The sequence below is a fragment of the Hemitrygon akajei genome, chromosome 1 (assembly GCF_048418815.1).
Source record: "Hemitrygon akajei chromosome 1, sHemAka1.3, whole genome shotgun sequence".
NCBI lineage: Eukaryota > Metazoa > Chordata > Chondrichthyes > Myliobatiformes > Dasyatidae > Hemitrygon > Hemitrygon akajei.
The window spans coordinates 2,421,432-2,438,640 of record NC_133124.1 but is presented as its reverse complement, the minus strand read 5'-3'; the positions used below and the strand labels follow the sequence as shown (position 1 = coordinate 2,438,640).

Here is a 17,209-nt window from a genome sequence, read left to right as displayed (position 1 = left end):
CGTACTGAAATAGATTTTGATCTTCTGACGAGATTTCATTGTTAGGGGAAGTGACTGTGTATGTCAGTAATGACCATCAAGTTCCCTGAATATATTCCAGTTCTGGATTTGCCTTTCTCCCATGAACCCAAAGACAGAGGTTTGGATAGAACCTTTGTGGGTCTCGTAAAAATTTTGTTGTTTGGCTGTAGCCTAGCAAAAACCTGTTGGATGTTGAATGGTCTAGATGGAGTGAATGTGGAGAGGATGTTTCCTATTGTAGGGGAGCGTAGCACCAGAGGGCACAGCCTTAGAAGAGGATGGTGACTCTGTGGAATTCATTGCCGTGGACTGCTGTGAAGGTCAAGTCATTGGGTATATTTAAAGTGGAGGTAGATAGGTTCTTGATTAGTCCAGACATCAAAGGTTACAGGGAGAAGGCAGGAGAATGGGGTTGAGAGGGATAATAGATCAGCCATGATGAAGCAGACACGATGGGTCAAATAGTCTAAATCTGCTCCTTTTGCTTGTGGTCTTGTGGACTACAATGACAGATCATGGGTGAAGGGTGAAAGGCGAAAAGTTTGAAAGGGACATGAGGAGAAAGTTCTTCACTCAGAGGGTTGTGAGAGTGTGGAATGGGCTGCCAGCACAGGTTGTGCATGCAAGCTTGATTTCAAGATTTAAGAGAAGTTTGGATAGGTACACAGGTGGTAGGGGTATGGAGGGCTGTGGTCCAGCAGCAGGTCGATGGGAGTAGGTGAACTACATATACCTGTCTGGACACGCCCCCCCCCCCCCCCCCGCTGACTGCTCCTGTGGCTCCTCCCACAGACCCCCTGCTGACTGCTCCTGTGGCTCCTCCCACTGACCCCTGCTGACTGCTCCTGTGGCTCCTCCCACAGACCCCTATATAAAGGCGATTGGAGGCACTGCTCCTCCCTCAGTCTCCAGGATGTTGTGTGGTGGTCTCTTGCTGCTGACTGCTCTCTTCCAGCTAATAAAAGCCTATCTCTTGCCTCACGTCTCTGAGAGTTATTGATGGTGCATCAGGTAGTTAAAGTGGATTCAGCATGGACTAGGTGGGCCAAAGGGCCTGTTTCTGTGCTCTACTTTTCTATGACTATGACTATGAATATTGAGTGAACATTTTATTTTGTTGTCAATGTTATTAATGCTGCCTATGTAGTCAGTATTGAATTCTCTGTGGTTCTGCAAAGTTTTGATACTTCAAGCAGCCGGCCTTCTATCTTTGAAGATATTTATTTATTTATTGAGATAGAGTGTAGAATTATTCAAGCTGCACCACCCAGCAATCCCCTGATTTAATCCGAGCATAATCATGAGACAATTTACTTTGACCAATTAACCTAGCGACCAGTACATCACAGGAAGACCATACAGACAGCGCTGAGAATTGAACTCAGGTCATCTGTATGGTAGAGTGTTGTGCTAACTACTACACAGCAATGCCGCCCCATAAGTTCAAGTTTAATTGTCATTCAACTGTACATGAATGCCCATGAACAGCCAAATGAAACTGTTACTCTGGGGCCAAGGTGCAAAACACAGTATCAACAGTCATGCACGGCACTAGGCACATGTAGCACATATAAAATGGCAGTAAACATACAAAAAATATTTAGTCCAACTCCCTGAGTGTCATCTCCTGTAAATTGATGGTGCATGGGTGTTGCCAGCAAGAACAAGCAATTCTCAGCAATCTGTAGGTGAATGTGCACATGCACATTCACAATCCAGCTCGTCTTCCACTGAATGAGCATTGGAGGGAGCACCAGTGGAAGGGGCCAGCCCCTAACCCAGCTTGGACCCCACGCTACACTGCCTCCGGTGTCTCCTGTCCTGTGGGCTGCTGCAAATGACAAGTCAGCAGCTTCAGGCTTAGTCCTTGCGACAACTGAGGCCACACAGCTCCCCTGCTGTCTGTCAATAAACAAGGAAACAGACTTGCAGTATTTTTTATTACAGATGTCCAACACTGTCTTGCGAAAGATCCAAGGGAATCACTTGCAATTAGACTGCACGCAACCTTCGCGGATCAACTCCGATGCCTTCCTGTAGCAGGCAGTAACACAGTCCAGCTCCTGTCCCAATGAGCAGATTGCTGATGTAGTAGACCTGCAGTACGTGAAGTTCTTAATGTCCAGCATTGGACTGTAAAAGAACATGATACTTGGACCTTACCTCAAAGTAAGACATCCACAGCATTGGCAATTGTGGTGGCAGGACAGAGATGTTATCTGGGAGGAGAGCACTGTTTGAAATTTCATAGATAGTAATAAACTTGGATAAGGCACGAGGAAGGCATGATTTTAGTAAAGCCTGTAGTACCTTAGTAGTTTCTTCCAGTGGATCAGAGGGGGGTGACAGATTTACGTACACTTTTTATCTTAAACATTCACCATGAACCTCGCACATTTGTTGGACACAAGGATGGAGGAGACATCACAGTTTAAGAAGTTTAAGTGGGTTTTAAGAAGACACCACAGATTAACTTTGTATTCCAAAATAAGCTGAAATCAGTGAAAAGTTTGTACAGCTTCAACATAACATCACATCACCTGTACTCAGGACTTTATGAAGGTCAATGTGCCAGAAGCTTTTTACCTGTGCTGCCACTTTCAATGATGGCCCTGATTTGTTCACTCATTTACCTTTCTGTTTTCCAGCCTATTCCTGTTTTCCTCATGCTTCAGAATACGTCAGAGGTCACTGCTAACCTAATCCTGAAAATTGCCAAAAAAGAGGTACTTATTAAAAGTGGTAGTATTTTCATTTTTTATAATGCTTTTTCTGTCATCAAAGTTCAAAGTAAATTTTATTATCAAAGTACGTATATGGCACCATATACAACCCTGAGATTCATTTTCCTGTGGGCATACTCAGCAAATCTATGGAATAGTAACTATAAAAGGATCAATGAAAGATCACCCCAAGTGCAGAAGATGACAAATTGTGAAAATGCAAATATAAATAATTAGCAAAAAATAACGAGAACATGAAATAGTAAAATAACGAGTCCTTAAAGTGAGATCATCAGTTGTGAGAATATTTCAATGATGGGGCAAGTGAGTGTAGTTATCCCCTATTATTCAAGAGCCTGATGGTTGAGGGGTAGTAACTATTCTTGAACCTGGTGGTGCGAGTCCTGAGGCTCTTGTACCTTCTGCCTGATAACAACAGTGAGAAAGGAGCATATCCTGAGTGCAATATGCACATGTAGAAGTCCTTAATGTAAAGTCTCCTAACGTTAACTCCCCCACTCATACATGGGAATCCCTGGAACATGACTGCACAAATTAAGGAAAGCACATGAACAATGTATTAAGAACCTCAAATCCATTAATCTAGACCATGCATAAGCCAATGTTTGACGGAGCACATCATCTTACAACCTGTTTGTACACTCTTGTTACACTTTCTTCGAATTTGTTCAGACATTTGCTCCACGATCTCCCAACCAGTCCAGGTGTCTTGTTCCACTGTCTGACATCCTGTACAGACACACTTGATCCACCATCTCCCAACCTGTCCACACACTCTTGTTCCACCATCTCCCAACCTGTCCACACACTCTTGTTCCACCATCTCCCAACCTGTCCACACACTCTTGTTCCACCATCTCCCAACCTGTCCACACACTCTTGTTCCACCATCTCCCAACCTGTCCACACACTCTTGTTCCACCATCTCCCAACCTGTCCACACACTCTTGTTCCACCATCTCCCAACCTGTCCACACACTCTTGTTCCACCATCTCCCAACCTGTCCACACACTCTTGTTCCACCATCTCTCAACCTGTCCACACACTCATGTTCCACCATCTCCCAACCTGTCAGACACACTCTTGTTCCACCATCTCCCAACCTGTCCACACACTCTTGTTCCACCATCTCCCAACCTGTCCACACACTCATGTTCCACCATCTCCCAACCTGTCAGACACACTCTTGTTCCACCATCTCCCAACCTGTCCACACACTCTTGTTCCACCATCTCCCAACCTGTCCACACACTCTTGTTCCACCATCTCCCAACCTGTCCACACACTCTTGTTCCACCATCTCCCAACCTGTCCACACACTCATGTTCCACCATCTCCCAACCTGTCAGACACACTCTTGTTCCACCATCTCCCAACCTGTCCACACACTCATGTTCCACCATCTCCCAACCTGTCAGACACACTCTTGTTCCACCATCTCCCAACCTGTCAGACACACTCTTGTTCCACCATCTCCCAACCTGTCCACACACTCTTGTTCCACCATCTCCCAACCTGTCAGACACACTCTTGTTCCACCATCTCCCAACCTGTCAACACACTCTTGTTCCACCATCTCCCAACCTGTCCACACACTCTTGTTCCACCATCTCCCAACCTGTCCACACACTCTTGTTCCACCATCTCCCAACCTGTCCACACACTCTTGTTCCACCATCTCCCAACCTGTCCACACACTCTTGTTCCACCATCTCCCAACCTGTCAGACACACTCTTGTTCCACCATCTCCCAACCTGTCAGACACACTCTTGTTCCACCATCTCCCAACCTGTCCACACACTCTTGTTCCACCATCTCCCAACCTGTCCACACACTCGTGTTCCACCATCTCCCAACCTGTCAGACACACTCTTGTTCCACCATCTCCCAACCTGTCCACACACTCGTGTTCCACCATCTCCCAACCTGTCAGACACACTCTTGTTCCACCATCTCCCAACCTGTCCACACACTCTTGTTCCACCATCTCCCAACCTGTCCACACACTCGTGTTCCACCATCTCCCAACCTGTCCACACACTCTTGTTCCACCATCTCCCAACCTGTCAGACACACTCTTGTTCCACCATCTCCCAACCTGTCTGACACACTCTTGTTCCACCATCTCCCAACCTGTCCACACACTCGTGTTCCACCATCTCCCAACCTGTCCACACACTCTTGTTCCACCATCTCCCAACCTGTCCACACACTCTTGTTCCACCATCTCCCAACCTGTCCACACACTCTTGTTCCACCATCTCCCAACCTGTCCACACACTCTTGTTCCACCATCTCCCAACCTGTCCACACACTCGTGTTCCACCATCTCCCAACCTGTCAGACACACTCTTGTTCCACCATCTCCCAACCTGTCCAGACACTCTTGTTCCACCATCTCCCAACCTGTCAGACACACTCTTGTTCCACCATCTCCCAACCTGTCAGACACACTCTTGTTCCACCATCTCCCAACCTGTCCACACACTCTTGTTCCACCATCTCCCAACCTGTCAGACACACTCTTGTTCCACCATCTCCCAACCTGTCCACACACTCGTGTTCCACCATCTCCCAACCTGTCCACACACTCTTGTTCCACCATCTCCCAACCTGTCCACACACTCTTGTTCCACCATCTCCCAACCTGTCAGACACACTCTTGTTCCACCATCTCCCAACCTGTCAGACACACTCTTGTTCCACCATCTCCCAACCTGTCAGACACACTCTTGTTCCACCATCTCCCAACCTGTCCACACACTCTTGTTCCACCATCTCCCAACCTGTCCACACACTCTTGTTCCACCATCTCCCAACCTGTCCACACACTCTTGTTCCACCATCTCCCAACCTGTCCACACACTCTTGTTCCACCATCTCCCAACCTGTCCACACACTCTTGTTCCACCATCTCCCAACCTGTCAGACACACTCTTGTTCCACCATCTCCCAACCTGTCCACACACTCTTGTTCCACCATCTCCCAACCTGTCCACACACTCGTGTTCCACCATCTCCCAACCTGTCAGACACACTCTTGTTCCACCATCTCCCAACCTGTCCACACACTCTTGTTCCACCATCTCCCAACCTGTCCACACACTCTTGTTCCACCATCTCCCAACCTGTCAGACACACTCTTGTTCCACCATCTCCCAACCTGTCCACACACTCTTGTTCCACCATCTCCCAACCTGTCCACACACTCTTGTTCCACCATCTCCCAACCTGTCCACACACTCTTGTTCCACCATCTCCCAACCTGTCCACACACTCTTGTTCCACCATCTCCCAACCTGTCAGACACACTCTTGTTCCACCATCTCCCAACCTGTCCACACACTCTTGTTCCACCATCTCCCAACCTGTCAGACACACTCGTGTTCCACCATCTCCCAACCTGTCCACACACTCTTGTTCCACCATCTCCCAACCTGTCCACACACTCTTGTTCCACCATCTCCCAACCTGTCCACACACTCTTGTTCCACCATCTCCCAACCTGTCAGACACACTCTTGTTCCACCATCTCCCAACCTGTCAGACACACTCTTGTTCCACCATCTCCCAACCTGTCCACACACTCTTGTTCCACCATCTCCCAACCTGTCAGACACACTTAAGACCAGAAGACAATAGGACATTGGAGCATATTAGGCCATTCAGCCCATTGAGTCTGCTCCACTATTCCATCATGACTGATCTCAGATCCCACTCAACCCCAAACACCTGCCTTCTTGCCATATCCTTTGATGCCCTGACCAATCATGAAACAATCATCTTCTGCCTTAAATATACCCACGCACTCCGGCCTCCACCGCAGTCAGTGGTAGAGGATTCCACAGATTCACTACTCTCTGGCTAAAAATATTCCTCTTTATCTCTGTTCTAAAAGGTCGCCCCTCAAGTTTGAGGCTGTGCCCTCTTGTTCTGGATATTGATATCCCTACCATAGGAAGCATCCTCTCCACATCCACCCTATCTAGTCCTTTCAACATTTGATAGGTTTCAATGTGATCCCCGCGCATTCTTCTAAATTCCAATGAGTACAGGCCCAAAGCTACCAAACTCTCCTCATATGTTAATCCCTTCATTCCTGGAATCCTCCTCGTGAACGTCCTCTGGACTGTCTCAAATTACAACACATACTTTTTGCAATATGGACCAAAACTGTTAACAATACTCCAAGTGTAGCCTAACCAGAGTCTTATAAATGCTCAGCATTATCTCCTTGCTTTTACTATTCTATTCCTCTTGAAATAAATGCCAACATTGCATTTGCTTTCTTTACCAGACTCACCCTTGAAGTTAACCTTCTGGAAATCTAGCACAAAAACTCCTAAGCCCTCTGCACCTCTGATATTTGAACCTTCTCCCCATTTAGATAATAGTCCGCACTATTGCTCCTTTTATCAAAATGCATTATCATACATTTCCCAACACTGTATTCCATCTTCCACTTTTTTGCTCATTCTTCCAATTTGTCTGTCCTGCTGAAATCATTGCTTCCTCAGCACTACCTACCCCTTCACCTATCTTCGTATCATCCACAAAGTTTTCCACAATTTCATTATCCAAATCATTGACAAACTACTGGCAGCCAATCAGAAAAGACCCCTTTTATTTCCACTCGCTGCCTCCTGCCTGTCAGCCATTCTGCTATCAAAAGTTTCAAAGGTACATTTAATTTCAGAGAAATGTATACAATATACATGGTGAAATGCTTTTTCTTTGCAATTATCCATGAAAACAGAGTGCCCCCAAAGAATGAATTAAATGTTAAATCCCAAAGTCCCGCCTCCTGCTCCCCTCCCTCCCGCACTTAAGCAGCAGCAAGCACCAATCCCCCCTTCCCCACCAGCAGAAAAAACAAGCATCGGCATTCGCCACCGAGCACTCAGGTGTGAGCAAAGCAACAGCAACGACACAGACTTGCAGTCACCCCAAAGACTGCGTGTTCACCCGGTATTCGACATACCACAGGCTCTCTCTCTCCGTAATAAGGGAGAAAGAGATGTCTCCATTTCACAGCGAGAGGGGAAACATAACAAACAACTCACTAGTTTACGATGTTAAAAGTCTGTTGCGTCGCTTTTTCCAAGCTCTGTGCCCAAAGATCTCGGGTCTCTGGGCACACAACCTTAGATCTTCCATCTCCCATGACACACCGCTCTGCCCGGACATCGACCTCCGATCCCCTGTCTCCAGAGCCACGAGATCTTGGACCTCTGAAGATGAGCTGAGCTCTTAGGCTGAGCCCTTGGCGTGCCAAATAACGGCCCGTTGTGAAACTCTTGAGAGTGGGTCCCATTCCCACAAAGAACATCCATGCTAGTATCATAGAACATAGAAATCTACAGCACATTACAGGCCCTTCGGCCCACAATGTTGTGCCGACCATGTAACCTACTGTAGAAACTGCCTAGAATTTCCCTACCGCATAGCCCTCTGTTTTTCTAAGCTCCATGTACCTAGCTAAGAGTCTCTTAAAAGACCCTATTGTATCTACCTCTACCACCAATGCTGGCAGTGCGTTCCATGCACCCACCACTCTCTGTGTGAAAAACTTACCTCTGACATCTCCCCTGTACTTGCTTCCAAGCACCTTAAAACTATGACCCCTCGTGTTAGCCATTTCAACCTGGAAAATAGCCTCTGGCTATCCACACGATCAATGCCCTTCATCATCTTATACACCTCTATCAGATCACCTCTCATCCTCCGTTGCTCCAAGGAGAAAAGGCCAAGAACACTCAACTTATTCTCTTCAGGCACACTCTCCATTCCAGGTGACATCCTTGTAAATCTCTGCACTCTCTCTATAGTATCCACATCCTCCCTGTAGTGATGTGACCAGAACTGAACACAGTACTCCCAAGTGGGGTCTAACTAAGGTCTTGTATAACTGGAACATTACCTCATGGCTCTTGAACTCAGTCCCATGGTTGATGAAGGCCAACACACCATATGCCTTCTTAACAACACCATCAACCTGTGCAGCAACTTTGAGTGTTCTGTGGACAAGGACCCCTAGATCTCTCTGATCCTCCACACTGCCAAGAGTCTTACCATTAATATTATATTCTGAATTCAAATTTGACCTACCAAATTGAACCACTTCACACTTATATCTGGGTTGAACTCCATCTGCCACTTCTCAGCTCAGTTCTGCATCCTGTTGATATCTCGCTGTATCCTCTGGCAACTCTCCAGACTATCCACACACCCCCAACTTTTGTGTCATCAGCAAACTTACTAACCCACCCTTCTACTTCCTCATCCAGGTCATTTATAAAAATCACAATGAGGAGGGGTCCCAGAATAGATTCCTGTGGAACACCACTGGTCACCAACCTCCATCTTATTATGAACCATCTACAACTACCCTTTGCCTTCTGTAGGCAAGCCAATTCTGCCAAGCCAAGCCAATTCTGGATCCACAAGCACTCCTTGGATCCCATGCCTCCTTACTTTCTGAATGAGCCTTGCATGGGGAACCTTATCAAAAGCATTGCTGAAATCCATACACACTACATTCCACTCTCTACCTTCATCAATGTGTTTTGCTACATCCTCAAAGAATTCAATCAGGCTCGTAAGGCATGACCAGCTCTTGTTAAAACCATCATGATTATCCCTAATCAGATTATGTCTCTCCAATACTCATAAATCCTGCCTCTCATGATCTTCTCCTACAACTTGCCCACTACTGAAGTAAGACTCTATGGTCTATAGTTCCCTGGGTTCTCTCTACTCCTTTTCTTGAACAAGGGAACAACATTTGCAACACCCCAATCCTCTGGTACTTCCCTTTTGATGATGCAAAGATCATTGCCAGAGGCCCAGCAATCTCCTCCCTCACCACAATAGCCTGGGGTATATCTCATCTGGACCCGCCGACTTATTTAATGCTTTTCAAAAGCTGCAGCACATCCTCTTTCTTAATGTCTATATACTCAAGCATTTCAGTCCGCTGTAAGTCATCCCCACAATTGCCGAAGTCCTTTTCCTTGGTGAATACTGAAGCAAATTATTCATTAAGTACCTCCACTACCTACTCTGATTCCGTGCACACATTTCCACTATCACACCTGATTGGTCCTATTCTGACACGGCTCATCCTCTTGCTCTTCACATACTTGTAGAAGGCCTTGGGGTTTTCCTTAATCCTGCTCACAAAGGCCTTCTCATGGCTCTTTCTTTCTCTCCTAATTTCATTCTTAAGCTTCTTCCTGGCAACCCTGTAATTTTCTCGAGCTCTAACAGTACCTAGTTTATTGTACCTTTGGTAAGCTTTTCTTTTCTTCTTAACTAGATTTTTTACATACTTTGTACACCATGGTTCTTTTACCCTACCATCCTTTCCCTGCCTCAATGGAGCGTGCCTATGGAGAACACCATGCAAATGTTCCCTGAACATTTGCCACATTTCTGCCATGCATTTCCCCTGAGAACATCTGCTTCTAACTTATGCTCCCAGGTTTCTGCCTAAGAGCATCATATTTCCTGCTACCCCAATTAAATGTTTTCCCAAATTGTCTGTTCCTATCCCAGAGGTAACAGAGACAAAATTGTGATCACCATCTTCAAAATGCTCTCCTACTGAGAGATCTGACGCCTGACTGGGTTCATTTCCCAATACCAGATCAATACCAGCCTCTCTTCCAGTTGGTTTATCTTATTTACATGGATTTTCAGAAGGTGTTTGATAAGGTGCCCCACATGTGGCTGCTTAACAAGACAAAATCCTATGGCATTAACAAGATATTGGCATGGATAGAGGAATGGCTGACAGGCACGAGGCAGCGAGTGGGAATAGAAGGGGCCTTTTTTGGTTGGCTGCCAGTAACCTGTGGTATTCCTCAGGGGTCAGTATTGGGACCATTGCTTTCTCATTTTTTGTCAGTGATTTAGAGAATGGAATATTATTGTGGCAAAGTTTGCAGATGATACGAAGATAGGTGGAGGGGTAGATGGTGCTGAGGAAGCAATGCGATTACAACAGGACTTAGACAAATTGGAAGAATGGGAAAAGACGTGGCAGATGGAAAACAGTGTTGGGAAATGTATGATAATACATTTTGGTAAAATGAACAATAGTGTGGACTATCGTCAAAATGGGGAGAAGGTTCAAACATCAGAGGTGCAGAGGGACTTAGGAGTTCTCATGCAAGACTCCCCGAAGGTTAATTTACACCCATCACAACAACCCTATTATTATTGCACCATTCCAGAATCTGCCTCCCTATTTCCCTCGATGTCTCTGTTACTATTGGGGGCGGGGTCTATAAAAAACACCCTGAAGAGTTATTGCCCCTTCCTGTTTCTGACTTCCACACTCAGTGGACAATCCCTCCATGACTTCCTCCTTTTCTGCAGCCGTGATACTAGCCCTGATTAGCAATGCCACACTCCCATGTACTTTGCCTCTCTCCCTGTCCTTTTTGAAACATCTAAAGCCCGGCACACTCAGTAGCCATTCCTGCCCCGAAACTGCCAAGTCTCTGTAATGGCCACAACATAGTTCCATGTATTGAGACGGTGTTCCTCTGCGATGAAGGTGCAAAAATAATGAGAAAGTGTAAAAAAAATAACTTAGTTACATAAGAAAACACATTTTTAGTCCGAGACCCTGAGCAACAAGTCCTGCAAATTGATGGTTCCTGGTAGTCCAGGCTGTACTTGCACTGATCCAACACTGGAGGGCAGCAGCAATGAGAGGCCACCTCCAACCATGTCAGGATGCCACGGCTTAAAGCCGATTCTTTGCTCCAACTGAGGCAAGACTGCTGCCTTGCTGCCTGTCTCTTCCACCAAACAAGGGAAGCAGGCCTGCAGCAATCAATGTCCAGTAGGGTCAAGTGATCACAAAAGAAACATCCAAAGCAGTCACTCACGGTTTCAGTACATGCTGCCTTCGCAACCACCTCTGTTGCCTCCAAGTAGCAGGGAGCAGCATGGTCTGCATCAGGGTCAACTCTTCCAAACCCAATCTGGCTTCTCCTGTAGCTCAAAATCGTGACTCAAATCGATGCCCGATGTGGACCCCCGTCCCAACTCTCTCCCCGTCCCGACTCTGATCCCCGTCCCGACTCTGATCCCCCATCCCGACTCTGATCCCCCATCCCGACTCTGATCCCCCATCCCGACTCTGATCCCCCGTCCCGACTCTGATCCCCAGTCCCGACTCTGATCCCCCGTCCCGACTCTGATCCCCCGTCCCGAATCTGATCCCCAGTCCCGACTCTGATCCCCCGTCCCGACTCTGGTCACCGTCCCGACTCTCTTCCCATCCCGACTCTGATCCCCCGTCCCGACTGATCCTGGTCCCAACGACCTGACTCAAATCTTGTGTCCTGATGGCCCAACCTGACTCCTTCAGCCAACAGGTTGACTCTTTAGCGGGCTACTCCAAACAATGAGCAGCTCAGTGTACAGGTAGTTATTGGAGTCAAGAGTAGTCTTACTGTGTATAAAACCAGATTTAACAACGAGAAAAGCACCTTCGGTTGGCCCCTGAGAGGCTGCTGCATGTATACATGCTGCCATCTTACCGGCACAGTTTACAACCCTGAGATTTATTTGCGGGCCTCAAGAGGCTAACGTGGAAGGGCAGCTAGTGGAAGTTGGGAGGCTACAGAAGGACTTAAACAGATTGGGAGAACAGGCTAAGAAGTGACAGGTGGAATATAGTGTGGCTAAGTGTAGGGTCACGTACTTTGGTGTTAGTCACAGTCTCCAGCAGCAAGGCTGTGTGCTTCATCCCCTGCTCTACTTGCTTCACGCTCAAAACTGTGAGGCTGTGGAATTCATTGCCAGAGACAGCAGTGGAGGCCAAGTCATTAAAGCGGAGGTTGATCGGTTCTTGAATAGTCACAGCATCAAATGTTAAGGGAGAAGACAAGACAATGAGTTTGAGAGTGGTAATAAATCAGCCATAATGGAATGTCAGAGCAGACTCACTGGGTCGAATGGTCTAATTCTGTTCTAATGTTTTAAGGTTTATTTTTTTGCAGACACTTCAATGAAAGTAAACTTTAAAACTGAGACTGAAATGCAAAGAGAAAGGTTGAGTGAGCTAGGACACCTGTCCCGGGGGTGAAAGAAGATGAGAGGCAGACTGGCAAAGATATAATTGACAAAAAGGCATAGCACAGATAAAGTGCACAGCCAGCACCCTCCAGCCTCCTCCCATGGTGGCAATGGCTTTACCTACAGGATGGTCACTTAAGGCCACTGTAGGAATGCCTAGGGGAGGCGCTTGAGAAGCAAAGGGGTAAAAGATTACTCTAGGTACATGGGAATGCTCAAAATTCAAAGTAAGTTTATTATCAGAGTACACGTATACAACACTGAGATTTATTTTCTTGTGGGCCTTCACAGTAGTTACAAAGAAATACAATAGAATCAATGAAAAACTGCACACAAAGATAGACAAACAACTAGTGTGCAAAATACACCAAACAGTGCAAATATAAAAATAAAAAACAATAATAATAAGTAATAAACCTTGAGAATATGAGTTGTAGAGTTGGGATTAGTCAGGTAAGCCATAATCTTATTGGTTGGCAGAGCAAGCAACAGAGGCCAAGTGGCCTCCTCCTGCTCCTAACTAATGTTGTGAATGTATATGGGGAGGTTGGGTACAATAGGGTCTTTTAAGAGACTCTTAGATAGATACATGGAGTTTAGAAAAATAGAGGGCCATGCAGTAGGGAAATTCTAGGCAGCTTCTAGTGTAGGTTACATGGTCGGCACAGTATTGTGGGCTGAAGGGCCAGTAATGTGCTGTAGATTTTCTATGTTTCTATATGTTTGAAAGTACTCCCAATAGAAAATGCTGTTGGAATATGGAATTTGTGAAATATTTGTAAATATTTGTCTTTAGCACATTGGTTGGTTGTTCATCTTGTGTGTAGGTTTTTTCTTCATTGATTCTGTTATGTTACTGTGAATGCCCACAAGAAAATGAATCTCGGGGTAGTATACAGTGACATATATGCATTTGGATAATCAATTACCTTTGAACTTAGAAAGCGTTACACCAGGTATCTTTGTAAACTGTATCATTTTTGATGGAATGATTTAGGTGAGTTCTTGGAAGCAAACATTAAGCAATATTTATGAAAGGCAATAAGTAGTTCTGTAGAAACTGCATCACCATAGAGACCAAAAGTTAAACGTGCTTGTCTTCAGTTTGAAGTTCAATCTTTTATGTTTCTACATAAAAGGTTTTTGATTTGTTGTAATGACAGTTTTTCTTTTTTTTACACACAGAAGCTGTCTTGCACTATAACCAGCAGGTATGTTTATTTCTGAATCATATGGCGTGACGGTAGCATAGCGGTTGACGTGACGCTATTGCCATAAGACACAGGAGCAGAATTAGGCCATCTGGCCCATCGAGTCTGCTCTGCCATTCAATCATGGCTGATTTTTTAAAAATCTCATCCTCAACCCCAGTTCCCGGCCTTCTCCCTGTAACCTTTGATGCCATGACCAGTCAAGAACCTTTCAATCTCTGCCCTCCATAGCTGCATGTGGCAATAAATTTCACAAATTTACCATCCTTTGGCTAAAGAAATTTCTCTGCATCTCTGTTTTAAAAGAGTGCCTTTCAATCCTGAGGCTGTGCCGTCTTGTCCTAGACTCTCCCACCATGGGAAACATCCTTTCCACATCTACTCTGGCTAGGCCTTTCAACATTCAAAAGATTTCAATGAGATCCCCGCCCTTCTGAATTCGAATGACTACAGACCCAGAGCCATCAAACGTTCCTCGTATTATAGCCCTTTCATTCCTGGAATCATCTGTGTGAACCTCCTCTGGACCCTCTCCAATGCCAGCACATCTTTTCTAAGATGAAGGACCCAAACTGTTCATTACATTACAGCTCGGGGCATCAGAGTTCAATTGCAGCATCCTCTGTAAGGAGTTTGCATGCTCTTCCTGTGAATTGTGTGGGTTTTCCTTCGGGTGTTCCTGTTTCTACTCACAGTCCAAAGACTTATTGGTTTGTAAGTTAATTGGTCATTGTAAATTGTCCTGTGATTAAGCTTGGGTTAAATTGATGAGCTGCTGGGTGGCTGGGTTTGTTGGACCAGAAGGGCCAGTTATGCACTATATCTAGAAATTTAATAAAATGATAAAATAAAAAAGTAAAGATACTAAAGACTTGGATTGTTAGTGAATGAGTTTTTGTTAAGCATTGTGCTGTTTTGGAAAGTAGTAAAATTCAAAACTGAGAAACAAACTTGGAATAGGGGCGAGTTAGTTCAAACTGAAGTTTATCGTCGTTCATCCATACACACATATACAGCGAAATGAAATCATGTTCCTCTCGGGTCAATATGTAAATCAGTAAGATATTGCATACAGCACATAAAATAATATCAGCACAATAATATTAACAGATAATAAAAAATATTCTCTGGATGTACAAGTTGCCATAAAGTGCATATACAGCACATTATAAACATACAACAGTATAACATTACTGGCATTGTCATAAATAATGTCTGCTTGGTGCAATCCATGTGCAGGCTCAAATCCTAACATTCTGCTTTTTATCACCAAAGAGATTTTAGACATTTCACTTAAATATTTGGACCATTTTCTACAGTGTTTTGTCTGTACATTCATTTGGATTTTTATTTTATTTAGAAATGACGCACAGTAACAGACTCTTCAGGCCCAACAAGCCTCTGCTGCCCAATTATACCCAAATGTCTTTGAAGTTTAATTTTTTAATTTTATTTTAATGATCTAATTTGGTGGGTCAAGATGGTGGCTGGCCCTTATGGCTTAAAAGCCCACACCACCCAGTTACACCTGTATGTCTTTGAAGTCTGAGTCTGAGGCCTCCGTCAGTCAGAGTCGACCATGGCTGTTGTGTCCTAGTTCTGGATACACATGCCAGGGCAGTACGATATGGAGAGCGAGCCGTTACCCACGTAGCAAACTCCCCCTCTCCACACATGTGATGAACCCAAAGGAACAGCAGAGATCAATACATTTTGGTGCCAGCAGCATCGCAGGAGCTGTCAGTCAGCATAGACCTCAATGTAGAACTGCTTTAGGGACTCCAGCTCTGGATTTTCCCTTGGGGTTTACTCCCAGAGCTTTCCCCATGGGTGGGTATTGTCACAAGGCAATGGAGTTTGAGATCATAGTTTTATTTCTCCTAGATGAATTGCCAGCCACAGCTGAAGAGCTGGAAGCGACTGGTTTTAAGGCGATAGTAACCCACCTTTGCCCCTTCTGCTGTCCGTAGGTACAGTTCTGCTGAGCTTAGTAGGTAGGCCAAACGTAGGCCAGGAGCTGGACTTGGTTGTCAGAGGCTATTTAAGGTGCACGCCATTGGGAGCACTTAATAGGTAGTGGGACCCTGTCCCCATTACCACCCCCGGCTATAATAACCTTAAAGAACATCCTTATGTCTTTGAAGTATATTTTGAAATTTTATTTTTATTATTTAATTTGGACGTACAACAGTATAACAGGCTCTTCTGGCTCAACAAGCCTGCACTGTCCAATTATAGGCATATTACTTCCTTAGGCCCATCTCCCCTACTGGGACACAGGCCACTGACCATAGCTTGCCATGGTAATTTGTCCCGGGCCAGTCTTACATGTTGTCTTCAGGTGGAGCTCGTCTTCTTGGCGTATCCTTCCTCTCCCAGGAATGAGGTCTTTGGAGCATCTGTTGGCATTTCTGTAGCTCTGGGTTTTTACAGGATAGGGTTGTTAGCCCATGCCCAACCCTCCTCCTTTCACAGTCGGCTTGGTACCATCCTTTTGGCCCAATGAGCCTGTGCTGCCCAATTTCACCCATGTGACCAATTAACCCTTTGGACTGTGGGAGGAAATCAGAGTAGCTGGAGGAAGCCCACACAGTCATGGAGAGAACATGCTAACTCCTTACAGACAGCCATGGATATTGAGCCTGGGACTTTGGTGTTCTAATAGTTTTAAACTACGTAACCGTTACACTAATGTGCCACTCTATACTCAGTTCTGAGCAGTCTCTCAGTAAGATGTTGTTGACTTTGAGCAGGGCTTTTCTTGAAGCTCAGTGGGTAAATCCATTGTCTGATGTGACCAGGGATATGCATATGCAGGTCAGTTTGTGTGTCTGTCATGGGTTAAAGAGGTGGAGGTTGGAGTTCTCTGTGCTTCTAATGGTCTGAGTTGAATGGTGCAGAGTATACCAATACCCCTACTCTGAAAACACACACAAAATACTGGAGGAATTCAGCTGGCCAGGCAGCATCCACGGAAAGGAATAAATTGTAAGTGTCTCAGTTTGAGACCCTTCGGCCAAAACATCGATTAGTTATTCTTTTCCATTGATGCTGCCTGGCATGCTGAGTTCCTCCAGCATTCTGGTGTGTGTTAATCTGGATCTCCAGTATCTGCAGAATCTCTTTGTGTTCCTGC

At 45.5% G+C, this 17,209-nt stretch overlaps 1 protein-coding gene across 1 annotated transcript in view; it reads left to right on the top strand.

Moving 5' to 3' along the window:
• Positions 1 to 17,209, top strand: part of LOC140736325 (UDP-N-acetylglucosamine transporter TMEM241 homolog) — a 168,830-nt gene that overhangs the window by 10,956 nt on the left and 140,665 nt on the right. Inside the window, exons 5-6 of the mRNA XM_073062331.1 lie at positions 2,670 to 2,747; positions 14,048 to 14,073. Of these exons, the coding sequence (XP_072918432.1) occupies positions 2,670 to 2,747; positions 14,048 to 14,073 (104 nt within the window). The remainder of the gene's footprint in view (positions 1 to 2,669; positions 2,748 to 14,047; positions 14,074 to 17,209) is intronic.